A 17,263-nucleotide genomic window follows, 5' to 3' on the forward strand; every position below is an offset into this window, starting at 1 on the left:
GTGTTATTTTCTCTCCTTCTCTATTCCCCTGCCCCTCCCAATTTTAAAGCCGTCTTTCAGTTTCCTACTGTCCCATTTCAAGAGCTGCTTCTCCCCCGTCTACAGAGGTTCCTTCCTACTCTACTGGCTTCTTTGGATACTTTGGGTTGTATGCTCAAATTTGGAACTGGAATCCACACATAAGAGAGAACATGAAGCATTTGTATTCCCGGATTGAGTCACTTCATTCAGGATATTTTCCAACAGCATCCATTTACCTACAAATTTCACTATTTCATTGACTTTTACAGCTGAATAGAATTCCATTGCGCACACAAGTGCACACATGTGTACCACACCTACTTTATCCTCTGGTCAGCTGTAAGACATTTTGGTTGTATTTCCTAGCTATGGGTAATAGAGAGGCAGCCAACATGGCTGAGCAAGTAACTCTGGAATACACGTTGAATCCTTTGTGTATATGCTGAGGAGTGGTATAGTTGGGTCTTAGAGTGGATGCCTTTTATTTATTCATTTGGACTTCCCCACATGGATTTCCATAGTGGCTTCACCGGTTTGCAGTCCCATCAACAGTGAATGAGGTTCCCCTTTGCCCAGGTCTTCACCAGCCTTTGTTGTTAGTTGTTTTCTTGATCTTAGCTGTTCTGACTGCAGTGAGCTGAAATGTCAAAGCAGTTTTACATTTTCATTTCTGAGACTGCTATGGATGTTGAACAGCTCTAAAAAATTTCTTAGTAGTTTTTATTTTCTTTTTAAAAATTGTCTGTGCATATCTATAGGCCATTTCTCTATTGGGCCATTTGTTTACTTGAAGTCTTTGTATATTTTGGATATTAATTCTCTGTCAGATGTATAACTGACAAAATTCTGTCCCATTCTGTAGACTTCTTCTTCACTCCACTGTTCCCTTGCTGTACAGATGAGTTTTGATTTTATGAGGGTTCCATGTGTTATTGTTGGCCGTTCTTCCTGAGCAAATGGAGTTTTATTCATAAAACACCTTCATGCACCTGAACCCCGTAGGGTAGTGCTGATGTTTTCTTCTAGCAGTTTTAGTGTTTCTGGCTTCATGTCTAGGTATTTGATCCACTTGAAGTTAGTTTTGTGCAAGGTGATGCATGTGGGTCTACCTACATTCTTCTACTTGAGGACATCCACTTTCCCCAGTCCAGCTCTATGAAGATGCTTCTCCCAACATCTATTTTTGACATTTTTGTAAAGTATCAGAGAGTTGCAGTTGCATGTACTCATGCTTGGATCTTTTTATTTTCTTCCATTAATCTACATACCTATATTGATGCCAGTACTATGCTCTTTGTGTTACCATAGCCCTGTAATATAGCTTGAACTCTGGTGTGAAAATTCATGCCGTACACTTCAGAATTGCTCTGTCTGTCCAGGTCTTTGGCACCTCCATATGAATTTAAGGATTCTATTTCGGTGTAGAATGCTGTTGTGATTTTTATTGGGATTGTATTGGATCTGTACACTACACTGATTTTTATTGGGATTGTATTGGATCTGTACACTACACTGATTTTTATTGGGATTGTATTGGATCTGTACACTGATTTTGGTAGGATGATCATTAAGTCTATCAAACCATGAGCCTGGGAGGTCTTCTCAACTTCCAGTGTCTTCTTCAGTCACTTTCTTTGAAGGCTGAAAATCTAATAAATTCACTCCTAGAGAGTTCTGGAGGCTTTTGCAGCTGGGAGCGTTTCTGTGATCTCTTTCTGAGCGTGTTCACTATTGGCTTATAGGAAGATTTTTTTTACTGATTTTTGTAAGTTGATTTTGTATTCTGCCACTTTAAAGAGTGCTTTCTAGTGAAAGCTTTGGGATCTCTTATGTATAATATCATATCACTTGCAAATAAGCACAATTTAACCACCTGTGTTCCTATTTATATCCCCCTAATTTCTCTCTCTTGCTTTTATTTCTCGAGCTCGTGCTCACTATATTGAAAAAGAGTGGGGACAGTAGACAGCCCTCTCTCATTCCTAATTTTAGTGGGATTGATTCAACTTTTTCTCCAGTTACGACAATGTTGGCTGTAGGTTTGTCACATACAGCATTTTATGTTGAAGTATGTTCCCTCCAAGGCTGTTACCGTGAAGGCATGCTGGCTTTTCAAAGGCTTTCTAAGCATCTATTGAGAGGATCACGCCACTTTTGTCTTTAAGTACATTTATATGATTTACTGCATCTATTATTTTACATATGCTGAGCCATCCCTGCATCTCTAGGGTAATCTCTCATATTAAAGGGAATAAGAAATTGTTTACTCTAAAGTCAAATGACCTGTGGAGAAAAAAATGGGTTATTCCAAATACCATGTTTCCACGTAAGAGTTTCATGAAGGTTTATAGTTAAGGAGCAAGAGTGTGATAAGCAAACCTATCTTTCAGATATACCGGTGTGAACATCAGGTAGGTGGTTACCACAAAGTGGTCAGCCTCTGCTGTGGCCTTCAGAGGTCACCTGCTGATGTTTTCAACTTTGGCATCAGTAGAGGCTCTGTTCATACTTTGAAAAAGGATTTACTAATGAGAACAAAGCGACTGCAAGCAGACCTGGGCCATAAATGGCTATTTAGGGGGCTAAAGCCCAAGTTAATTTGGCTTTGGGCCTTGTAGCATTCCAACTCTCTACAATAACTGAAGTTCTAATGAGTCTTATAGAGTGTTCAAAGCAGGTCTCTCTTTTTTTGTTGTTGTTCTGGAAATGTCACTAAATGTTGTCTATATAATTTTCCATTTTATATCCAATGTCTAGCTAAGTGCTGACACATAATTAAACTAGAATATTACTTAGTTGTTAGCATATTTTTGTTAGTTAAAAAAGTAATAGGATTTTGTTTATACAGTATGAGGAAACCTTTTATTTAACTTTTTCTTGACTTAAGATTTAGTAATCCCACTCAAATGTATAAATAAGCTGGGCAAAATTCAAGATTCAAGTAATGGTGTATGTGTATGTGTGTGTGCATGCACACATGTGTGTCTGTCTGATTGTGTGTATTTACATAGTGTCAGATAACCAATGATTGCTCTGTGTACAAATCTAAGATAAATTCTAAATCAATTCCAACTGGTAAATGCGCTCACAGCAGGAAAAAGAGATCTTCCTATGTTGGTATTCATGCACAGGACTTTTAAAATAGCTGAAACGGAACAGAATCCTGAACACCCAAATAAAAAAAAAATCTATTTTGACTCAATAACATTCCAGCCAAGGTCTAGTTATTTCCCCCAAAGACAAGCTCTTTAAGTTAGCCTTACAGTTGGCTTTTAAGCTGAGGTTGAGAGCCCAGGGTGGAAGTGTGCATGAATTGTGACAGTCTGACCTCGGAATGTGACGGAAATGTCCCCTCTGCCTTCCCCACTGCAGAAGCAATCGACTACGACAAGTTTTACGCCACAGTGCAGCAGATCTTCGGCCCTGAAGTGAAGAATCAAGATGTGAAATGTTTTTACAGGAAAATCTGCAACAACCCTGACGCGACTTTTGACTGGTGTGAGGTACTTGCACATCATTCGACACCGCAAGCGATTAAAACAGTGTTACTCCCACCAAAGCTAAGCCTACAGCGTATACACAGAAAATTACTGTATCTACAGCCATTTTAAGACTTAGCTATGGGCTGAAGAGATGGCTCAGCCATCAAAGGCTAGGCTCACAACCAAAAATACAAAACTTAGCTATAACCCACAAGAAAGTGGGGAAAACAGGCAGCTATTTAACTGTAGTATCCAAGACTACTTTTTTTCTCGTTGTTTTAGACAGGGTCTCACTATGTAGCTCCAGCTGATTTAGTGGTCACTATATAGACTAGGCTGGCCTTGAACTCACGGTTTCCTGCCTCTGCCTCCCAAGTGCTGAGATTAAAGGCTTGCACTACCATGCTTGGTATCAGCGAGTAGCTTCTGCAACTTTTACATGAATCTAGGAGCTTGAACTGTCAGTGCCATTTGACATCAATCAAGACTTTAAGTACTGTTGCTGCACTTGACAATGAAACAGTTCTTTTCAGTACTGTCAGTTGGAAGCGTGCATTTTCAGTGTGTGTAAGTCATCGACCAAAGGGATGAGGTTAGTTTAGTTGATCTTTTCTGTCGGTTCTTGAAAGGTTTTCCGATTTGCAAAATAGTGACACAAAAATTACAAACACGCAAGGAACCAAAACTTCTGGCTCACTCTCAGAAATGAGTAGAAATCATAGATGAGAGAAAATATGATGGTTTCAAGTATCTGACTGTCCCATATTAACAATATTGCCAGTTGTTGGCATCCAAACCTGGCTTCTAGCAGCCCTAAGAAGCTATGGTCGGCAGCCCATCCCCAACATGTCAATTAAAGAGACAATTGAGCATGAAAAACAAAGAAAGGAGGTTTATTCACAGTGGCCACTTTGAAAAGAGGAATAAAGGGGTCCAGTGACCCCCCAAGTCCGAGTTTGGGGGTACTGATATGAAGTTCAAGTCTATATGGAAGGTAAGAGGGACGTATGATGAACCGGTTCTGGTCAAGGTATGGTCCAATAGATCACAGACTGGTCATTGTCCAAGGCCCAGTCCGTCCTGTGGTGTCCAACAATTGTTACAGTTGTGACATCTCCTCCTGGGAGACAAGTATCTCTGGACGGCACCAGGGATCCAGCTTTTCCCATTCCCCAGAATAGGATTCCTGGGAAATTTCTTCCTTCACACCCAATTGTTTCAATAGTCTGATAGCTGAAGGGCGGAGCACAGTATCTCTGTAGACTATCTCCTTTCCTGACCAGGCAGCTTGCAGCAATCAGACAGACATGTGTAGATGGAATTTCGATGCATGCCAGAGTTATGGAAGGTCCGTCTTATGTTTAACTACATATAGACCACCACAAAATTGACTATATGTTTTGTTTTAAAAAAGATTAATAACCCATTGAAATAAAAATTTGAAACTCATAATACAAGACAGCCCAAATCCCAAAACCAGTCAAAGCAAAAATTACTAATTACCTTTGAAAAAAAACTTAAAAACAAAAAGCTGCTATAACCCTTAAGAGAATATTATTCCTATGAATATCTTACTAATATGCTAAAAATTAAATAGCTATCCAGACCATTTTATGAAGCTAAAATAACAGAGTTGAACAAAGAAAACAAGAGGCAAATATTATTTATGAACAGAAATGCTAAAGTTTTAAATAACATTTAAAAGTGATTTCCAGGAGTACACTAAAAATGGGGATGGTTCAGTATTAGAAAAGCCACAGATTTCTTTTAATGATTTGAGGGGAAAACCAATGCTATAATCTTAGCAGAGGACAGCAAACTAAAACCCAGGGCCACAGGTGGACACAAGCAGATTTTATAACCAGTTCATTGGGCACAGCAAGGTCCAGTCATCTGCACACACTCTACAGGTGTTCTGAGACACACTAGCAGGGATGAACAGCCTTGACAGCCAGCCAGTGGTCTGTGAAGCTCACTGTTTACTCCCTGGCCCTTTTCAGAAGATTGCTGCCTCCAGATCTTTAAGACTTAAGTAAAATAAAAATAAGGAAGACAATTGATAAAAATCCAGCAACTGCCCCTACTTTTAAAAGAATTACGAAACAGTAAAAAGTAAGGGGAATTAACTGATAAAGGAGCCTGTTTTTTAGTTTTCTTTCTTTTTTCCCCCTTGTGTGCCTAGAACAAATGACTGAACATTTAGTAACTTAAGAAAGCGTACATTATATCATAGTTTCCATTGACACTGAGTCTGGGAAATGGTCCTGGGAAATTGTCATTCGAAGTCTTGTAAAGCCACAGTCAGCGGTTAGCTAGGCTGTGGTCTCATTGGAGACCCTCTGGGAAAGAATGAGTCTAAGTGCCACGTTGTTGACAGGGTTTATACCCTTTCTGCATAAAAAAAGAAACAAGACCCCAACACTCCAGTAACTAAGATTCAGTGTCTCTTCTTTTTTTTTTTTTCATTCTTGTAAATACTCCTGGCTTTCTAATAGAGGTTGAGCCCGGGTTCAGATACACAACCCTACATTGAAGGCTTAGGCAAAACCGGACAGCTACATTAAGACATTCAAAACACTAATGAGAAGGTTTGTATCTATCCTTAATAACCGAGTAACAAATCTCATAAAAGCTTTGACAATAAAATTCACAAAAGACCTTGTGCAAATTGGGAACCTTTCCCACAGACTGCTCATGAATACCTACAAAGCTTGGCTAGCTACATACTAAAGCAAAGATTCTGCCACTTGGTAAATTCCCAAAGTATGTTCAATTTTCATTTTCTTTTTTAAGAACTGAAACATAATTTTAACTTAGTTCTTTGCTCAACTGTTGCTCAACAACAAAAGGTCTCTTGTTCTTTCTGTTGTTTGCAGGTAAAAACCTGTCCTTGATGGTCAGGATCAATTTGTTCTTTTTCTATGTTGACATGCTGTGCTGTCCAATAGAAATATAAGGGGTAACAGGACGGCGGCTCAGTGAGTTAAGAGCCCACTGGGCAAGCACTAGGACCGAGTTTCTGTCTCCAGAACGTACTTGAACATCATACTTCCAACTGAGACAGTTCAGACATGTCCAACCTTTTGACATTTAGAGACAACACTGTCATCCGTAAATCTTACCATACAATGGAGTTATAAAAATGACAAAAATTCTTATATTAGAAGTGAGTTTACAATTTGGGGTATAGCCGCATTCGTAGCTATCCTTGGTTGCATACAGCCAAGGATATGCCTAGCGAGTGTAAGAGAATACGTTATCTACCAGAAAATAGAAGTGGGAAGGAGTATAAGCACACCATAAGACTCAAGTATCAAAGGTGAAGAATTCTGTTTGTCAAGTTCCCCTCTCCACTCCTTCTCCTCTCTCTCCTCCCCTCTCTAACTCCCCCTTTTTTTTTAAATGACATAGCAGGGGCCCACTGTTGACATTTTCATCCTGTGCTTGGGGCCAAGTTTCCAAGATGTCTTGGAATTCTAGGTATAGTTTTTTGGTAAAGATTTCCAGCTTGGTTAACTGAATTTTGTGCAGTGATGCCCTGTGTTTTTCTAGCCCACTATGCATTATTGTTGACTTTGCTAAAATTAGAGTGAACTGGACTCAGGGTGCATTGAATGAAATCTCAAAGCACCTTTTCTATATTACCAAGGATAGGAGACCAAGTCCACTGAGCACAGGTGGGCCGAGGTGTGCATATAATCTCTTCCTGAATGGTTCAGATGCAACCATGCACCTACATCAGGACATCCAGAAGAAGAATGGGAAACACTGGGCTCATCCTCAGTGAGTGTACTGTATAATAAAACTGCACAAAAGCTCTGACAGGGAAGATAGCATCCAGGGTGTGGTTCCTTAGATGCTCTAGACCTTTGCCACACAGGGCTGTCAAACGTTGGAAGCGTGATTTGTCTGAGTCGAGCTGTACTGTATGTATAAAATACATATGGATTTCAAAAGCATTGTATGAAAAAATGCAAAGCATTTCACAATGACTTTTAGTAGTGATTATATGTTGAAGTTACGTTTTCAACATGCTGAGTTAAATAAAATACACTAGTAAAGTTGATTTATTTTTGTTCTATGTTTTATGTAGATACCATAAGATTTAACATTATATATGGCTTATATTATATTTCTATTGTACATCACAGAAAATTTCAAATTAAGAACAGAATGAACTATTCCTGGCTATCAAAGTCAGGTTTTTAATTTGTGTTTTGGGGTAGCGCCTTTTTTATATATTATAATATTTTTATTAATTCTTTGAAAATTGTATGCAATGTAGTTTGACCATATTTACCCTTCCCCCAGTTCCCCCCATATCCACTCTCACCTCCCTAGGTCTCTGGAACTATGTACCTAAAGACTATCAACAGATTTATTAAATTTCAAGGGCATCCTTTTTTATATATTAGCATTAAGCATTTGTTTTACAATTTTACCAGCCTAAACTGCTGTCTTAGTAATGCGAGCTTCAAATCACATACTGTGAAGGGACCCAGGACTGTGATGTTCCGTATGTGCCGAATGCTGAGACGGTGCTCGGTGGTAGAGGTGTGTGCAGGGAGCCACAGAGAAACTGGAAATCTTTAAACGTAATGGAATATGATTGTAAAGTAAATCTGCATTTTTTTCAGTTGTGGAGAGGAGGAATTTGAGTCTCGTTCTCTGGCATCTGCTCCTTCTAGTCTTACATAATCCTCTTACATCCATAAAATCTTTTCTTTTTATTGTAGAAAACCACGTTATTGCTAAAGTGAGGCTGAGAACCGAGAAACCCAGAATGGTAACTGACTTATCCAAAGCCACATAGAAATTGGTCTCTATCTACCAATTTCAGATGCCATTATCGTTTCCCATCTTTCGGGCTCCTACAAACCAGGTCGTGATCAGCACATGCGGAAGACGGCTGAGGCTCAGGGAGTCTGTGCAGGCTGCTCCGCCTTCATTGCACGACCATTTTCTCGCCAACCGTATGAGAAGGGTGTTGCTATTTCGAGTCCTGCAACCCAATCTTTCTGGGCTTCAGGTCTGTCGTCTGTAAAATGGAAAGTCAATATTAACTGATGAAGACTCACTTCATTTCAATATCGATTGCCTGGTTTTTATAAAGTGTCTTATGAATTAATAGTCATTGATCAGGCCACACGAGTTGGATTCATTCTTCAAAAATCAGGCAAAAGTGCACAAATCTGATTCCAAAATATAAATCTTTTCATCACAGCAATGCCACAAAAAAATTGCAATTTCCTTTTCTGAGGTTTCGATGCAAGGGTACTTAGAGAATTTTACATTATTAGGCTAGTGAAATCTTAGAGCTAATGAAAACATAATCTAGGTCTGATCCTGCAATATAAAATGAGAAAAACTGGGTGTAAAGAAATTTGAATGCCGTGATTGCCTTACACTTACAAAGCCAATCAGTGAGAAGGCTGTGTTGCTAGCAGGCAGCTTTTGTAGTTTATATATGAAATGCCTTCCGTAGGCTCGGGTGTTTGAACACTTGATCCCCACATGGTGGGACTGTTTGGATGCTTGTGGACTTCTGGGAGGAAGGGAGTCACTGAAGGGGTGGGGAGTCTTGTGGTTTTTAGCCTAGCCCAGCTTCTTGTTTAGTCGCTGCCCTTCTAAGTTTGGATGCAAGGTGACCAGCTGGCTTCCTGCTCTTACCGCCACGCCAACCCTGCTTCCTGCCAGGTCTTCCTCACCATTATAGACTCCACACTGCTGGAGACGTTAGACAGAACAAGCCCCTTCTCTCTTCCATTGCTATGTCGGAATGTTTTATCACAGCAACAGGAAAGGAAACCAAGAGAGGAGCATATAATGAGATTTTTAGGAGCACACTGTGAGCGAATTCAGACCTGAGTCACAATACACACACCACATGGGATGCCAATCATGCCCTCCAAAGTAAATTTAAAGAGAATTATTATAAAGTTAAGATTATATTTGTTAACCTCAAAATGTTAAAAGAATGTTCTAGAGTAGATTAAAAATAAGCTGACACAAGTTTTTATTTGCTCTACCTGCTCTTCATTTTCCCCATATGTTCTACACTGAACATATGCTCCTTAAGTAATCAAAAATTTTTTGGAATTGCTGAAAGCATGGGAATCTCTGGAAGTTGCATTGTTAAAAGAACATTAATGCTGTTTGTGATAATATACTTGATAGGCATAAAGTACTCAGGCCGGCAATGTGCTCAAATCATGTTACAGTTTCTAGCTGGAGATTTGCAATTTTCAAAAAAGAAACTAGAGATTCTTGAGGCTACTGTTTATCATAAGATGACAAGAGATGTTTCTCTTTGATCATAAGATTTTCTCCGTGAAACATAACCTTTCAAAATGAGATTTGCCACCTCTTCTGAAGCTTACCTGTTTTATCTAAAAATTTTCCTGAATAATTTTCAATGATTCGATGCACTTGGTTTCCTTGAGAAGTTGTTAAGCAATGTGATAAAGTGTTTGTGATAAGCAAAAGTAACAAAATCAATCTCCTGTTTTAAAATTTTATTAACACATATTAATAACAGGATGGTGGGTTTCATTATGACACTGCACATATTTGTATTTGGATCATATTCAACCTCCCTTTACTGTCTCTTGTCTCCTCCCACTTTCCCTAAGCCCCTCCCGCTTTTCAACTGGTCACATTTCTATTTTCATATCTTGTCAAAATCGGTAATTATGGGGGAGTCGATGTAGTGTGTACATCCACATGGCTATAAAGGATACTTATGACAAAGTGCATGACTGAACGCTCAGACAACAATGGTATTTAGTGAATGACTTTTTAGCTGGCTAGGACACAAAGGAACCTGAGTTCTATTTCCTATACTGTTCCTGGAAACCTAGCATCCCATCCCTCACACACTGACATCAACTGAGTTCCTGTCTGGCACTTGGTATAATGGAAGCACATTATACTCTTCCTAATTACTAAGAAATAGAATCACCCACATCCTCGTTTAAGGGGAACTATTCCTGATGATCATTTTCTAGATGGGCAAACCTCAGGCACAGAGAACAAACAGTGGCTTGAGATCATGTGACCAGCTGACAGTAGAATGAAGACTGAAACTGATTTCCAAGTCCCGAAGTGTGTGATTCTGCCTTGCAGGGGTGCCTTGCTCCCACACTTCCTCACGCACCTCTTCTCATTGATCAGACACCCTGTCGCCAGCTCCACAATGATTCTGCAGGAACAAAGGGTCAGGGTGAATGGCTGCGTGTAAACCATTGGAGGTTACTGTACACATAGGACCTGGTTTAAAATAAGTAGTGCCCTGTGAAATGTCCCTATCCCAAGAAACACTGGAGCTGTTTTAACAGGGACTGAGGAATCATGGTCCCCAGTGTTGTTTCACTTTGCGACCTGAACATTATCACTGCACACAACCATCTTAGGTTTCATGGGCTGCCAAAAATTTATTCATTGTGCTGATGAGTGCTCATAAGATGAGGGCATATAGGGGCTGGAGAGATGGCTCAGTGGTTAAGAGCATTGCCTGCTCTTCCAAAGGTCATGAGTTCAATTCCCAGCAACCACGTGGTGGCTCACAACCATCTGTAATGAGATTTAGTGCCCTCTTCTGGCCTGCGGACACACACACACAGAATATTGTATATATAATAAATAAATAAATATTTTTTTTAAAAAAAGATGAGGGCATATAGCCCGGCGGTGGTGGCGCACGCCTTTAATCCCAGCACTCGGGAGGCAGAGGCAGGCGGATCTCTGTGAGTTCGAGACCAGCCTGGTCTACAAGAGCTAGTTCCAGGACAGGCTCCAAAACCACAGAGAAACCCTGTCTCGAAAAACCAAAAAAAAAAAAAAAAAAAAAAAAAGATGAGGGCCATATAAAAGTGCCCTCCTTCCCAATAGTCCTGGTCCCCACTTGTACAGTCAGTCACCATTCTAGGTGACTGTGAAGGGAATTTGCTGATGAGTTTAAGATGCCTAATTTGGAGAGATTATCCTAGATAATGCCAACAACCTGAACAATTGACAGCTGATTCTTCCCAAAGACTCCAGTAAGTACATACGTCTACTATCTATATCATGGAGTCTGCAGAAACCCATTTCAGACTCAAATCTGTGGAACCATGGCTTACTAAAGAGACTTTCCTTAAAGTCAGGTTTGTGGCCATTCATTTTGGTAGCATTAGAAATAAAGTAAAACAGGAGGAAGGAGGTTGGGCTGGGGAGATGGCTCAATGGGAAAAGTGCTTTCTGCCCAAGCGTGAAAGCTTGACCTCAGTGTCTCCAGCATGAACACAAAGTAAGCACAGCGGCACAGCATGCTGTAACCCCAGTGCTGGCCAGGCAGAAGCAGGTGGGTCCCCAGAGCTCTCCGGCCCCAGGAAGAGACCCTGTGTCAGAAAATAGAGTGATAGGGGAAGACTCACAATGACATGTACAGGATGGTCAAAATTCCCTGTTTCTTTTAAACCTCTCATTAATAGGTAAAAAAAACACATTCATTTCTGCTCATTACTAAATTAGTAGGTATTATTTTGTTGCTGGTGGTTTTGAGATAGACTTTTCCTGTGTTGTCCAGGCAAGGCTGGCTTCAACCTGGTCTCAAACACCTCAACCTCTCAATACCCGAAGTTACAGGTTTGTGTCACTGTGCCTGGCTCACAGCTGCTGATGTTTTCCAAATGCCTCTGATTTTGAAAATTTCACAATTTGATAATTTGTTCAAAAAGATCAATTTTTATACTGAGAATATCATAGCAAGGTAGCCAATTTTCGCTCAACACCTGAAAAGTGGGCAGCTAATCAAAGAAAAAAAGACTGAAATATTTTATATTCTGAAGCTTCCCTCTGCCAGGATGAAAAACCTGACCCCAGAAGATGGATAGATGATGGTTAGGAACAGTCATTCATGGCGAATGTGCATAGTTGAGGCCCTGTCCCGTGAAGACTGCCTTCATTTTCAAACAAGGTCAAGATGGTAATTGATCATTTGTTCTGACCAGGGCACCAATTTGGTGCGTGGTTGCTCCACAGAAAAGATGTCAGTGCCTCTCTGGAAATCACTCCTCCTCAGTGAAAAGTGTGTTGAATGTCAGAGTGTCCCTTATTTCCAGGGCACTGCCGTCTCTGACATCAGAAAACCGGGTGCGTTTTTATCTCAGTTAGACTTTGAATTCAGCCGACGCAGAATCTGTTGTCACGTGACAGCCAGTTCTGAGCAACTGCTCATGTTTCCTTTGTTTGGGATTTTAGATCTTTGGCTATTTCTCCACTGAGGAAGATTCTCTGACTTCGCAGTTGGATGAAGAAAATTTGGTTTTCCTTGTGTCTAGAAAACAGCGAATTGTGATTGCAGGTGACTTGTACATTCTCTTTCGAAGTCAGTGTGAATTTTACTATTTTTTTCACAACTGAGCTCTAGGAACATACCCTTTCCGAAGAATCGCCTTTCATTTCACGCACTCACTCAGTTCCTCAGAAGTAGCAGTTTGGGTTCAGTTTCCAGAGACACTATCTGCTGTTGAAACTGGAAGGTCACCCTCACTCTGAAAGACACTAGCGAAGGTGAGGGTGGAAAGAAGTCAACCTGTAAAGAGGCTCAGGTCTCCAAGGAAGTCTCTATATTAGCACGTGTTCCAGGCTCACCAGGTGGAATCGCGTGACTTTGCAATATTCTTGAAGAGTTCCTCCCAACTTGCTATCCTTGAGTGTTCTGTAGTTTCTTTGAAAGCAAGTTTGAGCTAGCTAGGGACATCTTAAGACCTCTCCAGTTTCCAGATGTCATTTGTTGTTGTTGTTGTTTTAAAATTTGACCCTAGGACTTGGGCACTTCCATCCCGCTGCACTTTGGGTTTTCCTCCCTGTTTGTTTGCCCAGGGTGGGAGAGTGTCAGGAGGCAAGATAAAGCCTAGAGGCACTTTCTCTCTCTCAGCAGCATTATATTCCACTTTCTGAGATTGAAGGGAGCGCTCTAGGCTGCATCTGGTGTTCCTTTAACAAATGCATCGCAATGTGCAATGTGGGGATGCAGCTCAGTTGGGATGGTATCTATGGTATGGGTCTGAATGCTGGGGATCCTGCAGTGAAGAAAGGGACACACTTCCCCAACCTCATCTGTTATTTTCTCTTATGAACTCCTGCTAACTGGAGTATAGACTGCTCATGTCCCTTCTTTAAGTGTTTACAATGATAAAAATTCCATCACCACAAACAGACCATGGTGGCGCACACCTGTAATTGCAGCTCTCGGGGACAAGAGGAAAGCCATGAGTTCAGCACCAACCTGGGCTACATGCCAAACTAAAATCCAAAGAAACAAAAGCTAACTCACCCTGAAAAGTATTATGCATACAGCTTTGTCCTTCGGACTGTGGGTGGGCAGGGTAGCACCAAAGTATCTCGTGTTGTTTTCCTGAACGCACAAGATGTTTTTAGAAGTCTTAAAATAGCATCAAAGTGGTTTGCTTCTTTTCAAATGGAAAGCCTGAGATGGTGTTAGGACTTTAGTCTGTGTAGACCGCGATGGTGACACTTCAAAGAAGAGATGGCTAAGACACGCGGAAAGCCTCAAGGGAGAATGATTGCACATGGTGGTTAGAAAACCCACTCTCTGTGAAATGTGCCCATAGTGATGAGAGTGTGTGTCTGTGTGTGTGTGTGCGTGCTCTGAAGGGTGTGGGTGGATGTCGGGATGTGGAGCTGCAAGTAGTTTGGAAGTTCATGCACCATATTTAGTTGAAATGTTCTATATTTATATTACATCTCTAAGGATAATAGAAAATCAAGCAGTAGTCGCAGGGTTTTTATGGCCTCATTCTATGTTTTAAGTAACTCGGGGCTTCTTGTAAGATGCTGGCTGCCTTCTTTTACTTTCTTTTTCTTGTTTTAGACCAATAACGAATGAATTTAAGGACCTCTGGAATTTGACATTAATCACATGCTTTTGACAGGTAGTAGAAGACGAGATGTGATTAAATGCATTGTGAAGGTCCCACAGCTGGACTTGTTGATAACAGCATCTCAGAAAGGATTGATAACCGTCTTTAACAGTCAGGTAATTTGAAAGCTTTTCCCCTTCCCTTTTTCCTTCCTGCATCTTATCTATGCACTATCCAAATGCTTCAGAAAACACAACAGCATTTCAGTATTATTTAAAAAATAGACTACGGGGATCACTGAGCCCTGAGGTGATTGCTGAGGTTTGATAGCTGCGTATGGTCTTGTTTCTCAAAAGGGTCGTAGTGAATCACATGGTGTACACTGTGTAAGGGTCAATCTGGATAATTTCCCGGATAAAACCCTGAGCACATGCCAGCTGGGTAATAGAAGATGCTGGGAGGGCTGTGGATTTGGAGTAGAAGAAATGCCTCAGGTGTCCCTGGATTTCTGTGATGTTGAATAAGGGACTTCATGGGCCTCGTGTCTTTACAGCAAGAAGAACAGACAATATGAAGATGAAATTTGATTATAAAGCAGAGACATGAATATTCCTAAAGAATGCATGGCAGCATGTCCCATATTCTTCAGTGAGAAAACAAGAGATGCACTCTTGCTCTTAAATATAGAGTAAAGATTCAAAGTTTATTTCTAACTGAAGACAATGATGAGCGTTTTTTATACAAGAAAACTGTATTTGAAATAATCATCATTTCCAATATCAATTTTAGTCCTTCAGTAACACTCAACTTGGGCAGTTTTCCAGAAGATCATAGCTAGGGCAATGAGATTGTTTGGGAAGGGCCATTTGGGTACTGGGCTTCGTATGTGTGGTCAGTTTGTGGCTTTGGGTGTGTGGATAGAGTCTGTGGTTTTGGGTGTGTATATGGCGGCTGCTGTCCAGCCTTCTACAGACATAGCTGGGTGTGCTGGGTGTGGTATTTAATGTCTCCAGCCCCAGATCTCATCCAGAACAACAGACTTTTCCTCCCCACATCATTGTGCTGGTTAAATGCATGAATATATCTACTGTGCTAGCTTCACTGTGAGTACCCAGCAGATTCTGGAGATTAATAATAATAATAATAATAATAGTTCTGCCAGGCAGTGGTGGTGCACACCTTTAATCCCAGCACTCGGGAGGCAGAGGCAGGTGGATCTCTGTGAGTTCAAGGCCAGCCTGATCTACAAGAGCTAGTTCCAGGACAGGCTCCCAAGCTACAGAGAAACCCTGTCTCAAAAAGAAAAACCAAAACCAAAAACAACAACAACAAAAATCTCAGATAACTGGCCTCTTTTTATACAAAACCCTTCTCCATCTTTTCCTTTCTACCTAAGAACATTCGTTCCCTCTTCAGTATGGACCTTTATTTCTTCAAACAATCGGGCTAAGTTGGGATCTATAAAACACAGTGAGGAGGAAAATGATTGGCATTGTAAAGTAGTCCTTGATTATGAGAAAGTGAGGTTTGTTCCTCTGAGATGCTTCACAGACACCCAAACAAAACAAGCAATGCTACAGAGAAGTTTATAGTTGAGCACATGGAAACGCACACACACACAGAAAGCTACCTTGGCTTCTTATAGAATAATGTAACAAGCTCCTAAAACAGAAGGAAAGGAGTAAAGGAGGAAAGAAAAGAAGGAAGAAAGGAAGGAAAGAGGTAACTGGAGACGGCAAGGGTGTGGCACTCATCAGAGAGGCATGATCACCTGAGACTGAATTTCAAGTACGCAGATACAAGTAGCATGCATGAGCTGGGTGTTGGTAGCGCATGCCTTTAATTCCAACATTTGGGAAGCAGAGGCGGGCAGATCTCAGTGAGTTCGAGGCCAGCCTAGTCTATAGAGCAAATGCTAGGACAGGTTACAAAGCTACACAGAGAAACACTGTCTTGAAAAACTAACTAGATAGATAGATAGATAGATAGATAGATAGATAGATAGGTAGATAGATAGATAGATAGATAGATAGATAGATAGATAGATAGGTAGAATTTAAAAAATAGCATGCTCACATATCTAGCCACAATACTGGGTGGGGGTCTTAGAGACAAGTGGATCCTGGAAGCTTACTGGGCAGCCAGCATAACTGAATGTGGGAGCTTCAGGGTTCAGAGAGAGAGAGAAAGACCCTGTTTTAAAGCAGTAAGGTTTTATGGTGATAGAGAAGAACATCTGTCTTCCTTTGTCCTCGTGGGTGCACACACATGTACAAGCATCCACACACACTTGTACACACTTGCATGTACCATACGTACACATTCTTGATCTCCCCCCCCCCCACACACACACAATGGGATTGGATAGAAAAGATTGCTTTAAAATCAGGTTAAGATTTGATACACTCGAAACAAATACTATTTTTCATGTTACGTTCCTTAACCACAGATGATTCATTATGGGAGGAAATCCTATGAATCCCTGTAGAAGTCACAGTGACCAAATTTTAAAAGCAGTCATTAATAATTCCAAATATCTTTTAATTGATAAACATGTAATTTAAACATTACCTAGAGGAATAAAGAGTCATGTTAAGGATTTTCTTGGCGATAACAGAGTGGAAATATCATTAATAACTAGAATTCCTGCAAAAGGTGATGAAGAAAGAAGATAACTTTAATTAAGTTGTTCCCACTGAAATTAAATATCTGACCAAAGCCACTGAAGAAAGGAAGGGTTTCTTCTGACTCACGATTGAAGCATGGCTCATCACCATGCTCAGGTCAAGGCAGCAGGAGCTTGAAGCAGCTGCTAACTGTCAGGTGTCAGAAGAGAACAATAAATGCTGCTGTGTGCAACTTGCTTTTGCAATCTTCTGTCATCAAGGATGCCTG

At 40.6% G+C, this 17,263-nt stretch overlaps 1 protein-coding gene across 1 annotated transcript in view; it reads left to right on the top strand.

Annotated features, from left to right (window-relative positions):
* The window catches only part of Wdr64 (WD repeat domain 64), a 106,198-nt gene that overhangs the window by 6,044 nt on the left and 82,891 nt on the right, over positions 1 to 17,263 (top strand). Inside the window, exons 2-4 of the mRNA XM_041635477.1 lie at positions 3,394 to 3,524; positions 12,744 to 12,846; positions 14,441 to 14,544. Of these exons, the coding sequence (XP_041491411.1) occupies positions 3,394 to 3,524; positions 12,744 to 12,846; positions 14,441 to 14,544 (338 nt within the window). The remainder of the gene's footprint in view (positions 1 to 3,393; positions 3,525 to 12,743; positions 12,847 to 14,440; positions 14,545 to 17,263) is intronic.

Source organism: Microtus oregoni, unplaced genomic scaffold (genome assembly GCF_018167655.1).
Source record: "Microtus oregoni isolate MIOR12 unplaced genomic scaffold, Mior012 000047F_ref0000412, whole genome shotgun sequence".
Classification (NCBI taxonomy): Eukaryota; Metazoa; Chordata; class Mammalia; order Rodentia; family Cricetidae; genus Microtus; species Microtus oregoni.